The sequence below is a fragment of the Hippoglossus stenolepis genome, chromosome 5, assembly GCF_022539355.2.
Source record: "Hippoglossus stenolepis isolate QCI-W04-F060 chromosome 5, HSTE1.2, whole genome shotgun sequence".
Lineage (NCBI taxonomy): Eukaryota > Metazoa > Chordata > Actinopteri > Pleuronectiformes > Pleuronectidae > Hippoglossus > Hippoglossus stenolepis.
The window spans coordinates 20,538,407-20,560,783 of record NC_061487.1 but is presented as its reverse complement, the minus strand read 5'-3'; the positions used below and the strand labels follow the sequence as shown (position 1 = coordinate 20,560,783).

General features: G+C 43.9%; 2 protein-coding genes across 2 annotated transcripts in view; both read right to left on the bottom strand.

Annotated features, from left to right (window-relative positions):
* The window catches only part of ldlrad3 (low density lipoprotein receptor class A domain containing 3), a 76,185-nt gene extending 75,133 nt beyond the window's left edge, over positions 1 to 1,052 (bottom strand). The window contains exon 1 of the mRNA XM_035156906.2: positions 575 to 1,052. Coding sequence (XP_035012797.1) covers positions 575 to 623 — 49 coding nt within the window. The 5' untranslated portion in view covers positions 624 to 1,052. The remainder of the gene's footprint in view (positions 1 to 574) is intronic.
* Positions 1,053 to 18,862: 17,810 nt separating this feature from the next.
* The window catches only part of trim44 (tripartite motif containing 44), a 45,618-nt gene continuing 42,103 nt past the window's right edge, over positions 18,863 to 22,377 (bottom strand). Inside the window, exon 6 of the mRNA XM_035156374.2 lies at positions 18,863 to 20,313. Within this exon, the coding sequence (XP_035012265.1) occupies positions 20,229 to 20,313 (85 nt within the window). The 3' untranslated portion in view covers positions 18,863 to 20,228. The remainder of the gene's footprint in view (positions 20,314 to 22,377) is intronic.

Below are 22,377 nucleotides of genomic sequence, written 5' to 3'. Positions count from 1 at the left end.
TACACTGAAGGGTTACGGAGGAGCCAGCTGGTTGACCCGTGTATACGCTTCCACCTCCGGGCCACCACAGCTGCCATGGCGGGGCCGGAGACCAGATTGACTTGTCAACACTGTCCTGTCAACAACACAACCTCCCGGTCATAAGTGAGCCTGGAGGAGGCTACAACCTCGATCCGGTCAAACAGGCAGTGGATGGATAAAGCCGGGAGGGTTGTATGTAACAAGAACATTATATATATAAATATATATGCTGGGTGAGAAGAGGACGTGCAGCCACTTCTGTGCTTTGGACACGCACGGAAAAGTATGAAGCTGCTGCTCCAGCTCCCACTTTCCAGACAATACACGGCCCCCGTCAGTCGAAATGAAAACTTCTCTCCATTGAACTTGTTCCAGAGACTCCGAGCAAACTCGGGCAGAATAAATCCGAGGATTGAAGCTCGCACCGCCGCGGAAAAGATTTCACGCTTGCCCCCCTCTTCCTCCTCCTCCTCCTCCTCTTCCTCCTAACCCACCGTGCTCCCGTGTCCGCGCCGCCACAACAACACCACTTTGCGAATAAAATCCAACTTACCAACTGTTCTCGAGCCGGAACCAAGTAGCAGGTACCAGATCCACATCATACGGTCTCCGGTCCGCCTCCCCCCGGCCTGTCCGAGCTGTCCTGCCCCGCCGCGGGGCCACAAAACTGGGGGCGAAAAGAGGAAAAACTTCTCCTTCCTATTGTAATTTCCACAACTTTTTTTTTTCTCTTTCCTTCTCCGTAGCGTCCGTTCGGCGTGAGGGAGCCGCGGGTTCGCGTCGGGGCCGCCGAGTGGAGTCCGGTTTTCAGGGGAAAGGGCTGCGGGGGGAGGCTGTGCGGGCTGGGGCTGGAAGGGGCTTCGGGGTGGCGGCAGCCTGGCGGGGGAGACGGTCGCTCATGTGCTGGAGCTGAGAGAGAGGCGGAGTCGGAGGCAGAGAACCGGAGACCAGAGGTCGCTCGCTCCGGGACAGAGAGTCTCAAACTGCGGGCATGGGACCGTTCACGGGGTTCGAGTAGTTCCACCGTTACAGCAAAGTTATCAGACGGCTGCACTGTTATTTCATTTAAAGCAAGAAGAGGAGAAGACTTAAACAACTTGGGGACAGGTTTGCTAAAGTAAACTGTGAAATCAGGGTCGAAACTTTTTCTTATGATTGAAAAATATGATGTTGGCCTGGGTGAGGAACAGTTATGATTTAATTTCTCCAGGTTCAGAACTAACTGATCCAGTTTTGCACGGGATTATTGAAACAATAGTGTTAATACCCATCTAAAGAAGCAACAGACATAATCGCTACAGCGTAGCAGGACCAGGCATGAGAAGAAAATGTGAGAAGATTTGTTTTCCATTTCATTTTCCAAACAGCCAAACAGCCAAACAGCCAAACAGTCCCCTTCCAAATCTCACACATTCACAGATATCAGATCCCTGAATGTGCCTCATGTATTCATCAAGATCCATGAATTATTATCTGAGAAAATGTTGAAAGATGCCAATTTTCTCACAATGTTAAAGTGAGAGGGTAAAAGTTACTGAATCTGCCCCTGATTCAGATCCACACATTTAATGGTTTCTTTCCTGATCCACACCACAGCCTTCCTCAGAGTCTTGTGATACATTTTGCTCAGAGGCAAAGAAATCAACCAACAAACAAATGTACAGGGTGGAAACCATTACCTCCTTGGTGGAGGTATTGAAGAGGACTTTCTTTTTTCATCATTTGAGAATAAAGTCGCAGATGTTGAGACTAAAGTTCAAATGTCGAGAAAAAGCATTAAATTTCAAGACAATATAGCATAGATGAATTGGTCAAATTGAAGCCAGTCCACTTCAGAATCGTTTGTAGTAGCAGGGAAATTCTTTCTCATTTAGCACACAAATACAGTCCGGTATCAAATATTTGGTATCCGAAGAGATTCTGCCGAAACTTTCTGTTTAGAAGGAGAAACCACGCAAACTCGGAAAAAGATGAAACACTGGCAACTCACATATCGCTTAACATTTCAATTTGAACTCGAAATGCAAAAGATATCTTCATCTGATTTAGTTTGACCTAAATCTCTTCACTTTGACTTTGATCTCGGCATTTCCACTTGCACACCCCCATTCCATACTGTATGAATATTATAGCCTTTAATCTTCCTTTGTCACAAGATTCTAGTTCATGCTAGGTGTAAATAGAAAAAGGCAGTATTTTTATTTTAAAACTTTTCAAAAATGTTATTAACCTATATATGATCTCACTGTTGGTCTCGTAAAAATATATATTAATTGCATTATTCACTAGTGCACATATATGTGTCTTGTATCAAAGAACGTGTGGTCTATTATGAAAAGTTTCTGAGCTAAGAAGGGAAGCGTAAACAATTTACAATTCCTTCAGGTATAAAAAGAGCCAGTTTGGGTCTACTACACAGCCAGTATAGTGTTTAATGCAAATTCTTTTCCTTAAGAGATGTTGCAAACCCACACTGTGTTGGGATACAACTAAAAAAGCTTTGAATGGAGCCAACAGATGGCAGGTAAAAACTGTTTGGAGCAATCCTTTAGCAGATGGTTTGTCTTGATGAGAGTTAAAAGATGCAAATACTTGTAGAGAATCAAAGCCTCAAATAACTTTTATCGTTGGTTCCGAAAATAAGAACAGACACAAAGAAAGAGATGTGTTCACCGATAGTATTCACCCGGTGTCCATATACAGCTCAAGTAACTTTGACACAGGGTGTGGAATTTAGTATTTAACAACTCAAATACAGCATTGATACACAACACAAACATACAGAGATAAGGGACGAGGAAGGGTGATGGTTTCTAGAAAGATGGGTCAAAAGGGGACAGAGAGTGTCGTGGAATAAATACTTCACCTATCACACCTCCCCTCTTTATCGTAGAGCTGCAGCTGTGTGCAGTCAGACAACCTTGTTTCAAACAAACCCCTTCTTTTGATAGCATGCTAACCTGGAGGCATGCGATTGGGGGGCGGCCCAATATCAACCTCCTCCAGCTCCCTGTGTAATCATCCACCCGCTGCCTTATCAAACCCAAGGCCCATGCAGACTCAAACTCCAGGGGAGGGGCTTGGCATGTCAGTGGGATCTGTTAAAACTTCGACCAGTGGCGCCCCATGTTTGTCAGTCTGTCTGAGGGGTCCTGATGGTCTACGGCTGCGCATGTGCGTCTACAGTTGGCAGATATAAATATTCTAATGATCTGCAGAGTGAACAAAAGGAGTCTCCTCAACACTGAATACAATCAGCGCTAATAAAAACCAAATGCTTGTCGAGGAGGAAGAAGATTTGTCAGTCAATGTTAAATGGATTCTATTCTGCTCCCCTGGAGCTGTCATTAATGTTAATGCTGCGCAGTCTCACAAATTATACAGACGGATCCACGAACCAGGACCGTATAATCTGTTTTTTCAGGGGGGGGGGCTCTATACAAGGCTGCCGGCGTTTAACAGCAAAGGACAAGGCCTTAGCTTCATTACCGATTGACACACAGTGTTTCAGTGATGCCCATCATTCAATGTGAGCTATCTATAAACAGCTCAGACCTAATTAGCCACTGGCCAACAAATGGGCTCATTAAGGTACATTAAACTCTAATATGAAGGTTGTTATTAAGTTAATCGCAGGAGAAACCCAATTAGTGGCCAAATTTGTAAAAATGACTCTGCGGTAGCCAGATGATCTGATTGGCGAGGAGGAGGGGGCTGGAGGGTGTGTATATGTGTGTGTTTGTGAGGGGGGGGGGGGTGTAGCAAACTGGGAGGACTTTGCCTGTGGGCGAGTGGTGGCACCGAGAGAAAAAAGTGAGAGTGAGATCCAGCCACGGATGCAGCGAGAGCTACGTGTAACAGGATGTGTGTGTGTGTGTGTGTGTGTGTGTGTGTGTGTGTGTGTGTGTGTGTGTGCACGCGTGCGTGTGTGTGTGTGGACACGGATTCCAACACTTCCAGAGGAGGTGGGAAAGAGAATGAGTCGCCGAAGGAAGCCGGGAGGGTTGGATGAGGAAACGTCTGTGAATAAATAATCAGGGGAGATATCGTAATAGAAAGACATGGGGAATAAGATGAGAAACATTAGTCCTTTAGTGCTTACCTCATATTACAGACAAGCTGAAGGGTATCACTGAAAGTAAACACGAGCGGCAGAGTCACACAAGGCTTTGCTAGTACATCATTTTATCTAACGGTGCCACTCATAAGAGCTTCAGGATGACATGTCCTTGTCACGTCAGACCTCAGTCGAGGTAGCTTGTGAAATGCCAAGGCCCCTGCAGGACCGGCAGGGGCTGTTCATCATGAGTCTCTTGACATTCATCTTACGTTTGATAATCAGCTTTCTGATGTGAAGGACATCTTTGTTTGTGAGAGTGTGCGTGTGTGTGTCAGAAAAACCAGAGCGGGGACACATCGAGGGACAATGCGTCAATAGTTTTGGCTAATGTTTCTGCCGGCCCCATTAAGAAGTTGACATGCTGGTGAATATTCGGAACGACACGCAAACAACGCTCCGCTGACAATGCTGCACAATTACGTTCAGGCTCATGTGACCAGTCATATGGAAACACATGCACAAACTGTACTTGCAGAACTTTCCCCTCCACTCGTGTCCCATCAGGGTCTCCTTCACACTCCTCCGAAATGCATTAATTGAAACGTCATTCGATTACGTGATCAATGCCTTGTTCCTTTGACTTTAGTTAGCACAGCTGACGCTGTGGTGGCACTGCAGGGACATTAGATAGGCATCGACAATTGAATCAGAGGGAGATGGAAAGGGTAGCTTGTGTGTGTGTGTGTGTGTGTGTGTGTGTGTGTGACTGTCAATCTATAAGGCCCAGGCTGAGCATCAAATGAGGAAGAGATATTGATTTGGGATTTCAGAGGCAGAGGTGAATAACAATTTGAGTCAGAAATGCCTGAAGCATCAACAATTGCTTTCTTAAAGGTCGCATATTTTACACTTTTCCTGTGATTAAGTTCTGATATCCATAAGAAGATTGTTGTGGGTTTTTAAGAACCAAAAAGCATCTCAATGTATTTTTACATCTCTGCTCTCCAGCTTCTCTCTGCAGCTCTGGTGAGAACAGGATGTTTTGCATCTGTCAAATGAGACTATTCTCTCATTGGTTGATGCAGGTAAAGGATTGTAGGCTACTATTCCTTGATGAAACACACGATAGTCAGCCGTGGTCAGTCTGTGCTGAAATGATTCTAACAGATGGTCCAATTCAGACTTAAGTGCTCTTGTGTTTCAGAATAATTTTTTTTTTAGCCACTGATCTTTAATATTACGATGCTTGGGAACCCTGTGCAATGATATATTGGTTCCCTGACATCCAATGATTGAGCAGTGTTTCACAAATATTTATCACAATGATCACTTGGTGTTTTGTTAACAATAATTACAAAAAGTCTTGACAGCTTATTTCAAGGCAGTTTCCGATTTTATAATCAGAGATGACACGGAAACATCACTTTCAACAATCGATAAAAAAAAGAAGAAGATTGGAATGAATTTACACACAAAATTGCAAAACACAAGCTTGAGAGTAAATAAAACTAAATTAGCATGAGCATAAAAAATTGTGTAACAGACAAAATACAAGGACGTCACTTTCAAAAAAGGTTCAATACCAGTGCTACTAAAGTAAAAAGCTTGTTGACACTCCTGTACTATTCATATTGGGACTGTGAAGAAGGCCCATATAGAACTAATCACATCCTAAATATAAATATTTACAAAGGAAGTGGAATTAATTTATTGATTAAATGTAATGCTGTACTTCATAACATGGAAACACGATAGTTTAAGTGGGGACGATACTCAGTGTGGTGAAGCAGCAGTCCATTATCACATCTGGTTTTCAAACAACAGACGGTGGCATTTCCAAGCAACAGCCTTAAACAAGGTGAAATCAGGCTGCGCAACGGGTCATTTTCTCTCACTTAAACATAGTTAGAGGACTGTGAGGATTTCAACCCTCTCATTGTGTCACAATATAAACAGTTGCTCGATGTGACTTCGTATGATGAAGTTATCGTCACTGGAGTTTAAACAACGGCTGATTAGAGAGAGCAGATACGGTTCGTCAGCATGTCGGAGTGAGACTGTCGTCTATTAGGCTCCACTCAGGCACATTGGTGCACTGAGCGAACCGAGGCAGCTGGGAATGTCATTAGCTTTGCTGCTATTAGGTCCTAAACCAAAGCACTGGACACAAATGTTAATTCTGCCCATAGGATAACGCCAGATGAAAAGTCAGGGGATCTATCCAGAGTTATTACATATCATCGTGTGGGCAGCTTGAATGTCTGAGCCAATGGTCATTGCCACCCAACTTTTGTGACATTTCATGTTGGACTAAAGCTGTCAGCTTGCTGGTGATGCCAGGTGAGAAGTCCGGGGACCACCAAAGACTGTCGTGTGCTAGGACCAATGGCTTCCTGTACTTGATGGGATGGGGTTTGTTGTGTTTCTTGTCTTCATTGACGTATGTAACCTGCTCATTTTACAACGGATATCGTTCTGCTGTTCTTCCAGCTCCCAAACCATCCCTGAATCACAGGTGATGTGTGACCTAATTTCTGTGACTTTACATTTACATATAAAATGTGTTTTTCCTCGTTTTCACCCAACACGTGGCAACAGGTAAGCCTTCTGCTGTAGCCTAATACCTTTAAAGGCTAATAGGATTATGCAAATATGGGGTTTACCCAAATTTTAACTGATATTTGGATCATAAATAAACTTTATCTTCTTTATATTTGGAATTTTTTCTTAACAATAATTGAGGTTGTTTTATTGCCCGGCCCTTTATTCAAACATATTATTCACCTGTTGTTGAGCCATTTCACACAAAACCAAAATCGCTGACCTCATGATGAAAAGAAAAAGTTAACCAAAGGGTTAATGATTCATCCTGCTGGGTCCACAATTGTTAGTGATTGTCATCAAAGTTTGCCTCTTGTTCCCTGTCAGCGTAAATTCCTTTAAATAAAGTAGTTTGACAATAAAAGTGAGATGAAATGACAATTTAATTAATTTGTTGTTCTACCTCTACAGTTCCATCTCTCTTTCTTCACCTCTGCCATGTGTAAAACGGTCTTCACATTTAAGTCAATTACTCTGGTTCATTGTTTGGCACAAAATAAATTTCAGTTTTGCTTTACTTCCCGTGAGTCGCACATGACCAACTGCACAGACAAAATCTAATACAATATTGGAGAGCAGAATAAAAGAAGTAGGAAAATCACAGATATCCCAGTAATTGAGAGACTGAGAGAGGAGGGACAGGAGGATCGGGGCCAGAAGGTCGCGTGATGGAGTTGGGCCAGGATGAAAAGAGGCACCAGAGCTCCCAGTTGGCTCAGCCTGTTTCATGGCAATCATTTTGGTCTGGCCCACTGCTCACAACCCGGGGCTGCCTTCATTTAGCGGACCACCAACTGTCGCAGGTGTTTTTTTATAGGCCAAAGTGGGACACTCGTTCCCTGCTCCCCGCCATGCTCTGGCTCTATTCTGCATTTTTCATCAGACGGCTCCGTGCTCCAGGCTATATTTGTGTTAGATAAAAAGACCCAGATTTGCGGGTAACATTGAGGGTAACCTTGAGAATATTGCAGCAGCATGTCTAGGAGATGCCAGAGTGAGCGAATATACACGGCCCCCGTGCTTGAGTGGCACATGTGAGCTATTGAAGCGTGAATTAGAATAGAAGGAGCAGCAAGCAGCAGTTACAATCAGAGAGAGAAAGTTGGTGCAAAAAAGAATTGCTTCGTGCTTGAGATTCTGTCGTCAAGTGCATAAATGTAGACAGGTGTGTGAAAAGGGGGTTAGGAGGAAAGTGAGCATGAAATATCTTAACTAAACTGAAAGTTATGGGTGTTGAGAGGGATTTCTGTCTGGGGCATGACAGACTGCATCATGTGTGCGAGATCAAAACTGTTCGAGGGGCTAAAATAGGAGGGGAAGGCACGAGGTAGCAGCTGTCGAAAAGGTTTTCAGAAAGGCCGGGACTGAAAGAGATTGTATAAGTGTGGGTGCAGCGCGAGCGTGAAGTTTTAGGAGGAAGTTGGGTTTGAGGGGGAAAAGTCTAGGGACCAGTGTAAGATCTGCAAGACTCAGGGTTAATAAGCAACGGTGCCATGGGGTTATGACTCACGCCTGGCTGCTCCGGGCTCTGATTGGAGGAGTACGAACAGGGGAGGGAGGGAGACATAAGGGGGAGTGGAGAGAGGCTGGTGGTTGGGGGAGCGCACTGGGAGCCGGGCCTTTGATCACAGGGTGAAGAATTACCAGCTCAATGCCACTGCGGCTGGACCCGAGCCCCAAAGCACCAAGGGAAGTGCTCATATTCAAAACGTACCCCTTCCTCGCTACACATCTGTGATTCATTTATTGGCATGCACGCAGACAGAAATCCACACACATAGCTCACACACTGACAAACGCACACAAACAAATAAATCGCTGTTTTCTCTTGCCCCGTCCTCGGCGACCTCTCATTAGACTCACAGTGACACAGTTGCACACATCTATACATCAGCCGGGGCCGACACAGCGAAAGGCCGGGAAAAGAGGGCAGTCGTCACGAGCGTCTAAACAATAGCGAGAAAGGAGGTAAAAAGTGGAACACAGTTGAAATATAGGACATCTTTTGAAGTGCGAGGATAATGTGGTTGGGAGACTAAATACGTCTCCGGCTGAGTGACATGGAGGGAGCCATTCCAATTCGAAAGGATGAAGGAGGGCCGTGAAGCTGCATGATTCACCTATAAACGAGTCCCCTGACAAGCACGGGACTTGGCAACAAAACACACCGAAACGTCCTGAGAATTTATGAGTGGTAATAGAAAGTTTCCAAGCAGTATTTGGTTGCATATCTCCCTGCCCTCTCAAGCATGCCTGGAGCTTATCCTGCTGGCTGATACAGAGGTGTGTGTGTGTGTGTGTGTGTGTGTGTGTGTGTGTGTGTGTGTGTGTGTGTGTGTGTGTGTGTGTGTGTGTGTGTGTGGGCCGATGGGGGTTTTCCTGACTGTTGTTAGGAGTGGAGGAAATGTGAGTGTGGAATGAACATAGCTTTGATCATTTCTAATCCTCATAGGAAATGGGGGGGCACTTCTGCACGTCAGTAGGGGAAACGCAAATCCAGCGTTTAGGAGGAAGGAGGTGTGTCGGTGCATGTTTGCATGTTGTGCCGAGCTGGTACACCAGCTTCCCTCCACACACTTGAAACGGTTGTGGAGCTTCAAGAGTTTGCGGTGATTGTATCGGAGGAAGTTGGAGAACAAGCCCTCCTCTGTAACATTTGATGAAGTTGGCAAACTACCTTCCTAAACGCCTCTGAGACGCAGCGTGTGGTTGGGGTGTCGGCTGGGGGCAGAAAGCAATGGCCTCCGTCTTTGTTTCCCTGCGGATAATTTAATCGAAAAAGTCTCATTAAGAAGCGTCGCTTGTGGCGCCGGGGCTCAGACACATGCTGGGCCTGACCTTTCATCATAAGAACAATTAACATGAATGGATGCTCGTTTAATCGGCCCCGCCGTTTTATTATCATTATCTTAATGGCAACTCATACATCACGGTTAACATCCCCATTCTCCGAGTTTTGGCCCCCCGCGTGACAAGGTGGGCACAGGGTTAAACGGGCGTGATTTGCGGCCAGATGCTCAACGCATCATCTTAAAGGGACCGCAGAGGACAGAGAGGAGACGTCATCCACTCATTATTCCGCTCGGTTGTACACAAAAGCTTTCACGAGGAGTAGATTCTGTACACAGGGTGATTATGACTCGAGTGCAGAGCGAATAAACAGATACTGGCTCTCAGAGGCAAGCGGGTTATTTCTTCTCCTCTCTGTCATCAGATAGGGCTTCTCAGCGAGGGTGTTCACATGGCGTCTCTTTCCCCATTATCTGCCACGCGGGCCCGTAGCAACACAGATAGAGTGGTCACATCTTAAGTGATTATGTACATTTTCAGAGGCCGACCTTTTGTAGGCGACATCTCCGCGAAGGGATGTGTGAGGAGGCAGGAGACAGAAGCAGGGAGAGAGCTGCCTGTGCAACTTTGTGTTTATACCAAACCGTACAAGTGCATTCACAGAGGCGCGTTTGATATGCCACCCACAGGTAGAGCTCGAAAGGCCACTCTGCAATAGTCCGGCACCCACTTTGCGGTCCTTCTGTGCACTGGGAGACCCTGCAGGGCACTCGGAGGGGTGGTTAAAATTGGAACACATTCATCTCAATCCCCCCGCCTGCCAGCACTAATGGATGTTCGCCTGTTTTGGAGAGACAATGAAGCCCAAAAGACAGAAAGACAGGATTTCCTTGTGGCGTTTGTGGACATGAATGAAAAATACAAACACTTCTAATCCCTTTGTGCCTCCGCGTGTATTATATACGTGATTTAAATTCAACGACAGCATCTTCTTAGCCTTGAAACCCGGAGCCTGCTTCCCACCGTTGTTTCGCAGTAGCCCCGACGTGTCAGTTCACTGCTATCAATTCAGGGAATAGAATTACTTTTCATTCTGCTCCATCTCCACTCTGTCTGCCATTTGTAATGTCCCATATCCCATTTCCTCTACTACAAATAAAAGATGCATCAATGATTTACAGGAACGTAGCTGCCCACAGCTGCAGTGTATTGAATAAACCTGATACTGAAGCTCGTCGAGTGTACTTGTATTTATGCTTCATCCTTACATCATAATACGTTTTCTCTCCGAAGCAGCGGCAGAATCATCTGCCTTCATGCTTTGTTTGCACTTTTTATTTCTCCTGTTTTCAAGCTTTTCAAACTGCACCTCGGTTCACAGGCATTTTTATTACGTTTCCCTCTGCCTCCAATGTATTTCCTTTTATTTCTGCAGTGAAAAATCACCCCCTCGAGACCACACCTATATCGTTCTGTCTTACAGAGCAGAAGCAAATTCATAAACATAACACATCGAAATATGCATTCGGCAAATTCCCTGCTCCAGTTTAGGAGAAATCCATTGAAAAAAAGTGAACGTCTCCCTTGATAGAATAAGAAATTCACAATTTCTCTTTCATTCTGTCGGATTTCTCCTCTTTTAGCTTATATGTTTGTTTGTTATTTTACTCTAGTGAGGAGATGTCTACGAGGATACCGTGGGCTACATATTATCCATCCAGAAAGACTACACAACATTGTAGTATTATGATTGTGGTCTCTTAGCAACACTATCATCATTTCAGGGCAGAGGAAGTGTTGATGTTGCTGCGGAGGCAGAAAGTTCAGTCTTCCCTCGTGTTGAATAGAGGTCATTAGCACATCAGCCAAATACCTGCAAGTGTTGGTTCTACGTGACGGTGCCTGGGAGTGGAAGTGGAGCAACACCAAAGAAGTGATAGACGCATCAACAGGAAACAGGGAGGTGAGAAGAGGCTGAACGGTGTCAGATAAAACCATCTAGTGTGTCTCCGTTTTAGGGTTAGGGGTTAGGGTTAGGGTTTTATATTCATCTAAGAGGGAAATAAAACAAATTTGGGAAAGAGATTAAATTGTTTTTTGAAAATGCATTAAAGAGCGCATGTTTAGTTAATGTCTTATCATCACTGCATCAAATTAGGATCTGATATTTAAGCTGCTTGTCATCTCGGCTAAGTAGTCACCATGGGGAGTCTGCAGAGGAAACATTTAGTGGAGGCGGGGAGAACAAGGACAGACGGTAATACAACATGTCAGTGAAGAACTTACTGGAGAAAATCATGTTTACTGTGCAAACTCTCACTGATATTGGCTTCGAACGTGCTGAAATAAATATCTTTTTAAATATCTTTCATTTCTCTGACTAAATCTTGAGGACATTCAGAATCGCAGTGCTCCTGGTTGGTATCACAATTGATCTGTAAATGATCAGTTATTATCAGTCCTCAAAAAGTAAATGTGTTGTAAGATTGTAACAATAGATGCTCTGTTGTTCGTTCTTGATAATATTTGCTGAACAATAAAATTAGATCTTAGAATGAGCAGATTCTCATTCTCACAACCACTGCTGAAAAAATGTAAAAGTAAATTTCTTTCTTCTGCCATGGAGGTTAGGATTTTTCCTCTATCCATTTATATTGTTCGCAGGCTTATGCAAAAACATATTTCTATGACACTCGGAGGAAGGATGGGTCGTGGGCCAAGAAAGAAACGATGGATGTTGATTTAAAAAATATTTAGGCGACTTAAATCTGTGAGTGTGTGTAATTTGGTGCAGATTGATTGAATTTAATGGGACTGATGGGTCTTGGTGGAGGTTTGACTTCCCCGTGTAGCCTATCAGCACTGGCTAATCAGGGCACACCCACAAAACGTCCACCTGTATAAACAGCCATCGTCTGGTACAGGCCATGAACCTGAGTCATATCAAGCAAACAAAGCAAACACAGACTCTGCCATGTTTCTCATGGATTTATCTAAAACTAAACACAACACCAATATGTTCCTGACTTCCTCTCTGTCTTACTAACTCTTTCTCTCTGTTTTCCAAATCTGTCCTGGTTTACTTTGGTGTATTTAAATGTCATAGTGTCCAAAACAGTATGTGATTTTTTTTTTTTACAGACTTTCTTTGTGGTGTGAGAATGGAGAGGATATACTTTTACATTTTTTATTTTAAAGACAGGTATCCTGGGATTGCCTTAACTGATAAAATAAATGTGTCCTACAGCAGCTTCTGCAAACCTGAAGTTGAGCATTTCTTTTCTGTTACGCTTCATTAATCACAGCGAGGAAACTGTCCTCCGGATCTGACCCCTGCAAACTCTTTAGCGGCAGTGGTCAGCTGTGTTGCAGCTCCAAGGAACCAAATCCTGTCCGGAGGCCAGTGCATTAGTCAAGGGTAATGCTAGGTACATTCCTTCCTAATACCTTGTTATTTAAGAAGTCCTTTAATACAGACACATCCCAGTTGGCCCATGTGAGGTTCAAACCAGGGGCTGTCTGACTGTGAAGACACAGTGCTAACCACTCACCTGACTAAATCTCATTCACATTACTGGGTGAAATTATCCCAGAATCCCAATCTCAGAATATCAACATGTCAAGAAAAATTCTGCAAGATATACGGTCTGTATTTTACAGATCCAAGCCATCCTTTTAAATAAATCAAACTGTGTCATTCTGGGTGTTTAATATATAAATGGTCAACTGATCTCACTGGTTTCCCCCCCAAACGCTGCTTTTGATTTATTTAGGATAATTTGCAGGGTAGATGCTCTGGTCTTTTCCCGGAACAGCCTGATAAATGGGGGCCACTGACACTAAGCTACTTACCACTAGAAAGCTATTTGTACAACAGCAGGCGGTTAAATCTCGTGGACGGGTCGGCGGGATCTACAACTTATGCACAACGATGGCGTTTGATCTCGCTGCGTCAGAATCGTGAGAAACAAATAAACTGAATGGATGGGTCCCTGTCTCTTTTAAATTGCTTTTAATCACACGCGATGCCCCGAGTGAGCTGTCACCGGAGTATATCACTGAGCTCCTGACACCCTTCTCCTCTGAACAGGCCCCTCAGACCTGTGAGTCGGAGTTTCCCACATGTTCCCAGTAAAAAAAAGTGTGATAAGGCTTTTGTGATACTGGTTCCTTGGCTCTGAATCCCCCTTCCACTGGCCATCAGGTCAGCTGACTCCATTTCTGCCATTAAATCTCATCTTAGAATTTACGTCCATGGATTTTTCTAGCAGCTTCTCGTCTGCATATGAAGATGAACGACGCATCACAACCGCCCACTTTTCAGGAACAAAGCCAAAGTAACCCCGGACAGGAACGGTGCCAACTTCCCCCGGTGATGTAATTTGGAGCCAGGGTCTGACGAGTAGCGATCTAGGGAGGGAACTGCGGTTTTAAAGTCTCGCCAATACATGTGTTCGACCAATCACAAATCAGGCTCAGCTGTCAATCATGACGATTCACACCTTTCTATAGCATCAAATAAGCATTTAAACTGAAACTGAAAACCTCAGAAAAATGTCAACTTGAACATACATCAGTTTGACAAAAAATACCTTTGTCGTGTAGACTGACTTTTTAGTTTGGTCCATATCCCTTCCACTAACATGAAGGAGGCGTTTATGACCTATACTGCAGCAAGCCACCAGGGGGCAATCGAGATGCTTTGGCTTCACTTTTCTCTTTTTATAGTCTATGTTATGATCTCTTCTTTTTAATTCTAGAGGGTTCTATCTTTATTATCTTTCATTTACAGTTTTCCAATTATGTCTAGAATGATAGAATTCAATATTGAATATTGAATGGTTATTATTATAATTGTTATTATCATTTTTATAAAGTGTCCCTGTTTCAGTTTTCCAGCCACTGGTGAGCTACACAACCAAAATATTAGACAACGCCACAGTCAAACCTGATGAAGACAGCAATACAAGTTTGACGGTAGACCCTGTCCCTGATAAAACTACTAATGCTATCCATCTCATCAAACATGGAAGTTTGTATCTAATCTCACAGCCTTGGGGCAGACCCGGAGGCCAGACGGCCGCACCCTTCCTCTCCTCAGGCCAGGCCAGAGCAATTACGACTGCTGCTTCACACACAGACCTGTGTCACAGACGCAATTAACAAGCTCCGGAGGAGCCTGGGCAGCCAGAGAGGGACAGACTGTGTACACAGCATGAATGATGAGAGGCATGAGGAGGGACGGGGAGGGTGGAAGAGATGGAGGGGAAAACAAGAGTGGATCGAATCAGGCTGCCAGGGCTTTGGTGAACAGTTAGTGTGGGTGGATGGAAAACTTTAGTGAAAGCAAACCTGTTTCAATCTTTTCTGACACGCATGACGACATATTTCTATCATTAAAAACTAATATCATGTGTTATTACATTGTAGACACATTCTCTTCTCTTCAATGTACCTCTGGGCAGAGATTTTGGAGCGTGAGCCAGCAAACGCTTTGCCGCCCACTTCTCTGCATTCTACATTCATCCTTGTTGTGAGGATGATTCATCATAGTTGTGACAGAGGGTGTATAATGTGTTAAAGCTCCCAAAAGCAACAGCAGTAGTGTTATCTAGGTGGGATGTTCATTTTATTCCGAGGCACGTTCCAATGTCAGCTGCAGGGAAACAGAGCGGCACGGAATCTTTCTGCTGCATCAGGATCGTCAGGATCTCTATTACCTTACATGTGACCAATTTTTATCTCTCGTCCTTGTGAGTTGAATTCTGAACTCTAATCCTCATTGTAAACCCCGGCATGCGCTCATCTGCTGCTTTTTAGATCCCAGCGTCCCCTCAGTCTTTTCCCTTGCCACTCTGCAGTTCCTTGGCCTGCCTGTGTAGGATGATCCGACAGGAAATGATTGTGCAGAGGTTAGAGCCAGAGGAACTGAGATGTCTTTGCTGACTCTGGGATGTAGGAGTGATGGAGGCTGTCGAGGGGAGAGATGGATTCTCTGGCCCCTCGTGTCTCCACCGAGTCGTTGTTCATGAGCTCGAGCTGCCAGACAGTCTGTACCTGCCTCCTCTGACAGATGCCTCCTGTCAGTCAGTCTGGGCTGGTCCACAATCTGCATCGCCGCCTCCTCCTCAGCTGGGATGAGATTATGGCCCCGTACACACCATGGTATTAACATGTGGTTTTTGTGATCCGGTGAGAAGTGGACAGCTCAAAATAAAGGTTTGAACGCCCTCAGATCAATCCGATCACGCCAGACCACATTCGGTATAAACAACACAACTTGGTCTTCGTGAACAGAAATGATGTACGTGTTAATTTGCATGTACGGCGGGGAAGTGCTATCCGATCACGAGACGCATGTGGGGCAACACGGTAATACCAGGTGTGAATGCACACACTCAGAGCTGTCCACTTGTGATCAGATCACAAAAAACACTAATACCAGGTGGGTACGTGCCTTTTTCTTATATATACATATTTTGTATTCTTTATCTTTAGCCCTTTGTTGAACAAGATAATTTAAATGAGTTAGCGGCTAGCTAGAAGAAAAAGCTAGCTCGGAGATAAGCTGCAAGTTGTTCAAAATACAAACAGCAAATTTAGAGCTGACATTCTTGAGTCAAGAAGTAATACATTTTGGTGTGTGTGTCTTCTTTTTTATGAAGCCAGCGCTATGAACAAGAGTTAGCATCAGGCTAAAAGCAAAAGCCAGCTCGGAAAAAAAGCTGCAAGTTTGTGACTGAAAACACAAACAACAAATGCAGAGGAGACGTCCTTGGGTCCAAAAAAGTCATCTATTTGGTTGCGTGCAGCTTTTTTAATCATCTACTTTATACCCTTGGTTGGTGTTTTGAAGTCCCAGTCTTTTTCTTTGCCCACATGCTAATTTTACCCACACTCCCACCTCCCATTTTGTATCCATAATGCATTGCAAACACATCACAAAGCCACATAACCACACCACAGAGGATAAAAATGTTAAATTCAACAGCGATACTATCTCGCAGTCCTCATAACGCGATGTGTGATAGTGTAAAAGTCATCTCTGGTTTCAGTTCAATGAGATGTTGAACCCAAAGCAAACAGAGGAAAATAGAAAAATCCGGGGCTATATCCCTTTATTGTGTGTGTGTGTGTGTGTGTGTGTGTGTGTGTGTGTGTGTGTGTGTGTGTGTGTGTGTGTGTGTGTGTGTGTGTGAGAGAGAGAGAGATGAAGAAGAAAGTGGATTTACTGTGAGACAAGCAATACATTCTTTTGAATGGTACAAGAACATGCAATCTGGAACGGAGCTGCGGGTCTCTGCAAATAAAATGTCATTTTTCACAGGCTAATGCACAGCCTCACAATTTCTGTGAAGCAAACACATATAGACATACACATCCCGCACCCCCCTCCACCAACACACACACACACACAGACACACATGGTATATCTTAGGGAAATGTGTGGTTTTATGAAGAAAAAAGTTTGGTTTCTCTTGCAGCTCTTGCAAGCAAACAAACAGGATCATTAAGGCATCTCATGGTGGGCTGATGTGTGGTGGAGCCGCTCCATTACTGTGAAACCAGAGCCTCCGACTGTCTTTTAAATGATGGCAGAGAGAAATAGGCTCCATTAAAGGCAGCAATCAAAGCTCCATCACCACTAGCAAGCATGTCACGTAGCTAATTCAATCTCACAACCCATGAAGCAATTAATTCATGTCAATACAACTGCACAAATAGTCTCTTTTTGCCCATCAGCGGAGAGGAGGTCTTACAGCTGTGCTTGTGTTTGCTCGCGCATCCTTGTGACTCAGTGAAGTGAACCTGGAAGAACAGGTGTAATTGGGTGTGGAAAAAAAAAAAAAGGGGGGGGAACCTCGTGGTGTCCCAAGCTAAATGAGATCAGACAATCTTCTCCCCTCCATTTCCTCCCTAGACATCAGGCGCACTGTCCCCTACCTCAGGTTTGTTATTATTTCTCTGATCTGTTTGGGCTCGCCGACAGATGACAGGATAATGATTATTCGCTGAAACCAGCCTCTCTCTCTCCGCGCCGGAGCTTGTATCTGGCTATGCCCCTTCACAGCTACACAAAGTCGTTTTATTTCTTCGCTTCAAATACAGGCTTTAAAAATCATTCTGATGGTACACAAACATAATAGGAGGAACGGCACAGCACTCCCGGAAATGCTTGGAACTTGATTATGCTCTGGTGTACCGTGCAGGAACATTTGCGAGATTGCTTACAGCATTAGTCTCACACCAACAACCAGAGCCAGAGCTCTGAGCAAGAGTTAGCTGCTAACTAAAAGAGAAAGCCAGCTTGGTATTCAGAGTATGGACATCGTGGCAGAGCCAGCAAAGAAACTTACAAAGACATTGATGGAGGAAAGAAAGAAGAGGAGAATCGGACTGGGTTTTACTCGTTGGCTAATCTCAGATCCCATCCGCTATCGTCTGATGATAAATTAGCCTCTGGGGGCAATGGACCAATATTTTGGAGCTTCCGACTCCACCTTCCATTCACGGTACACCGTTTACAGTCTTTCTTTTATCACAGTCAAACATCTCTCCACACCAACACAGTTGAACATGAATGTCGGGGCTTGTGGACACTTCTATGACACCACACCAGCAGTATGGAGGCATGTTATGTTTTGTCTTTTTTACTTCTGAAGATAGTTCACTAATTTCTTCAATTGTATTGCATTTGGCTGCAACACTGTTTACCCCTGAAACTCCAGAAGTGTTTTGTGGACTCAAACACTTCACCCACGACCTCCATCTGCACAGTGGTGAGTAGATAGAGTGAATTTTCATTTCTGGGAGAACTTGCAGCCCCATTATTTCTGTAAAGTTACACATGCAGAGCCAGATGTGTTACTGCCCAGATAGGAATACCCACCAGGTTAAATGAGTTTCACTGGGTCAATATCTCAACGTGTACAGATTGGACATGCTGAGAAATCTCTCTCAGGTGTGAAGCCACATAGTGTGATTCTGAGAAGGCCAGAGAGGGAAAGTGAGAAAGAAAAATGAGCAGAGGTGAGACAAAGGATTTCTGATTGTGGCTGTGAGTTGATGAAAAGTGGGTTCTGGCTGGTCCGGTGCTGCAGGCGTGAATCCGGTCTGCATTTAAATGCGTCTTTAGAGAAGCAGAGACCCTGAGGAGTTCTCCTGCTCTGGACCCCTTTGCTCCCAGACCTCCTATTCCCAGTCCTATCTGGATGGTTTGCTGCTTTGAATGTTGATAAAGGAAGAAGAAGAAATCCTCCTCTTTCTGAGTTCCCTCTTTACGCTCCCTCTCCATATATTGTCAAATGTCTAAGGCTTTCTGATAATAGTGTCGAGGATGAGAATGGAGAATGGGTGTATATGTATGAATGTCATCTTCAACACCCAATGTAAGAAACAATCTGTTTATTTATAGATTTCAGACAAAAATAGACAAATGCAAACAGGAGAGAGAAACATCAGACAGTCAGACTCCTGTCTGTCGTTACACTAGAATAAAGAAGGATTTCAATAGGCTGTTGATTCAACAACATTTCCCTTGGGTAGGTATATACAACTCTCAGTGCATCTAAGTGCAGTTCTACAGTAGTGAAGTCATGTTGTTGTCAAATCCCTCTCGCTTCTGTCATTTTTACAACCCAGATTAGATCAAACTACACCCAGTTGTTTTGACGAGAGCCTCAAACGACCCACCGCAGCCTTCGCTCCTCAACCCTAACCGATACTGAAGTGGGCGCGGTTTCAATCTAACTGAGATTTTGAATTTAAGGCAACAGAATCAATCACATTAAAACAAACTGCTGATACGGACAGATTTGTGGTGGTACATCAGGAGTGAAGGCTCCAGCCCCAGCGAGTCAAGGTAGGAAGTGTGTGCGTTTGTCTGGACGGCGATCCGTCATAAGCTGCAGATTGGCCCCAGAGTAATGGGCCTTTACATTATAGTGCACTGAAAGCTGATACTGTGAGAGTACAATTCGATTTTTACCTAACAAAGAGTCAGCAACATTTACCAATCAATGAGTGGCAAAATGCACCCCCCCCTATGTTTCTGATAACAGATCTGACAAGAACAAAAATAAGTGGGCCCAAATCTACGGGCATAAAGAATCCGCAGGTAGCTGAAGGCAACATGATGATGGAAAGCACCAGGGACAACATTGTAGAATAGAAAAAAAATAATACCCAATAGATTTATATAAAATATTATCTTTGTGATATAAGACATTGTGGCTTCGGAAAATAAAATCCCTTTCTATGTGTGAGAGCATCCGCAGTGTTTGTCACAGCAATTGAATCAAAATGATACTGCGAATAAATGAGGAGCGAAGCGTACCATGTCACGGAATTTCCTTTTTTTTCCCCTGACATCTGTTGGGCTCAACAGACGCTCCGCTCGGCTGCCTACCCAGGCTTCCTCTCCGGCTCAGCCAGGCTCACCAGTAAAGCCCGGGATCTGACTGGCTGTGGAAATTGAGCCTGATGGTAATTGATTGCACATGAGTTGTGCGCTTCAATTAAAAAAAAGTTAGTAGCTAGTGGGGAATTAAAAAGGTTTGAGAGCCATCCATATTTGTCACAGCAGCCCTCCTTCAAGGTCAGGCCACTGCCAGCAGGCACCGGGGAGGGGTGGGGCGGTAATAGGGAGACGGCTGACAGAGCGAGGGCCAAGGCTGACAGCTCGGCTGGGAGGACGGCTGGCTGAAGCAGACACTGAAGGACAGGTGGATGAAGTAAAGAGTCTGGACTGCTGCTCTCAGGGGGCGTGGTCCATGGATGGTCCAGAATCATCGTCTTCAAAGTCCCGGGGATCGAGGGGGGCTGCCCTCGGCACCGGGAACCTGGAAGAAGAGAAAAAATATATATAACCGTAACTAGAATGGCACAGTAGAGCACATAGCTCCAACAAGGTCCAACAGTAACAGGCCCTTAAATCAAGCTGCAGCACAGTTCACACATTATACCAGTTTCCTTAATGTGTCTGATTGTTTTCATTAAGATCCATGTCTTATATAAATGATCAAAAACGCATATCCAATCTTGCAATGTTACAGAAAAATAATTCCTGGGTCTGCACCAACATCTTCCTAAACTGTTACTGCATCGTTCCGTCACATTTCACGTAAATCAGTTCAGTTGATCTGTGTAATCTTGTTTAGAAACCAACACAGGGCAAAAACATAACTTCCTCGGTGGAGGTAAATGTATCTGATCACTTCCCGTCCTCCAAATCTCTTCTCGTTTCACAAATAAACACAACCGCTCTACCCACAAACACACACACACACACAAACACACACGCCCTCCGGCATGAGCACATAACATGGAAATATAATAAACCTTTGTGAAATGTAATCAGTTTCAATCAGGCTACGTCTTAAGTAGAAATCATCCATTCTGTCGTTTTTATATTAGCAGTTCTGCGGTGACAGAGACAAAGTGAGAGCTAAACTGTAGGGACCTGTAGCAATCCGAGCCGGGGCTGATAGATTCATTTTCACTGGAGACAGTCTACACTAATCATATGCTCTAATTGGACAATGTCACGAAGGTGATAGAGCACCGTTCCTCCAGCAGAAGCAACTCTCTACCGCGGCTCGTCTCTTTCTACCCTCCATCTTTCCCATAACGATCCCCCTAAATCTACACAACCACATCCCTTTTCAATTTGACTAATCATCAGCATGTTTTTTTTTTGTAAACACACACTTGCTGTATCGAAATGATGTTTAATTCAATGAGATTCAATGCATCTCAGAGTAAGTGGCATCATTTCATTATTCAGAAGTCTCTTCCCTTCCTACGACCTTGGGCGGTTCGTTAGCATTTATAATATGAATTTATTGTCATTTATCTAAGCAGGAATCAACAAAAAAGAGATTATTCCATTTATATTGATGTGTGTCTGACTGTTTTATAGATCACCTGAGGTTTCTGGTGTAAAACTGATATTACAGAAACTTTTAGTTCAGGGTTACATTTGATGTAAACTAATGGTTCTGCCTGTGAGCAGCAACAACATTTGACCAAAGCTTTGTTCACTGGTTATTACATTTGACAGGAAAGTGGTTCATGACAACCATTAAAGATAATAACAGGTACTTTTTACGTCTAATTTAATGGAGAAGCACAAAGAACTTTTGCAAAACACAGACAGATGTGAATGGAGAGCTTCCATGGGCAGTAAGAGGAGAAATTAGGTAGTTAGCAATGATGCTAAAAAGTCCGTTCTTCAGAAGGTTTTCTAACCTTTAAACAAAATTCTTATAAAAACAAAACTCCAGCCATTCATGGGCTCTGTCAGGCTGAATGCTAACATATCTTAGTTTAGCATGTGACACAAAGTACAGCTGTACATGTTTGTGGTCATGAAACAAAGTATTGAACAAATCGATAATTTGAAGTTATTATAATTCATCCTGAGGAGAACATGGTTGTGGGTACCTCATGTGCACCATATATAAATCCTCAGAGGTATTAGGATACATCCTATGGGGAAAATGAATGTCACGACAGTATAAAATCTCATCCATCAAAAATATCTGATATAGCTAAAAAATAGACGATAAACCGAAAATTCCAGTATCATAAGTCTTAACATGTTGGTTGTGCATTTCAAATGAAACTTCTGTTATAGAGAATAAACTTGGAGACTTTTAAAACACATGTATACAAACTATACAGCAACATAGACCATGTTGTACTATACATTTAGTGTGTATTTAGTGGTTGAATGTGGTTAACTAAGATAAGGATCACCATATATGCAAGAAAATGCAGGCTGTTATTCCCGGGTAAACGATTTTTTAGCTTTTAATGCAGTTAAACTCTCGCCTGCTGATGGTGTGTGTGTTATCTGATGGTGATTATCATTATGTGTGCGTGTGCATTTGTGTGTGTGTGTG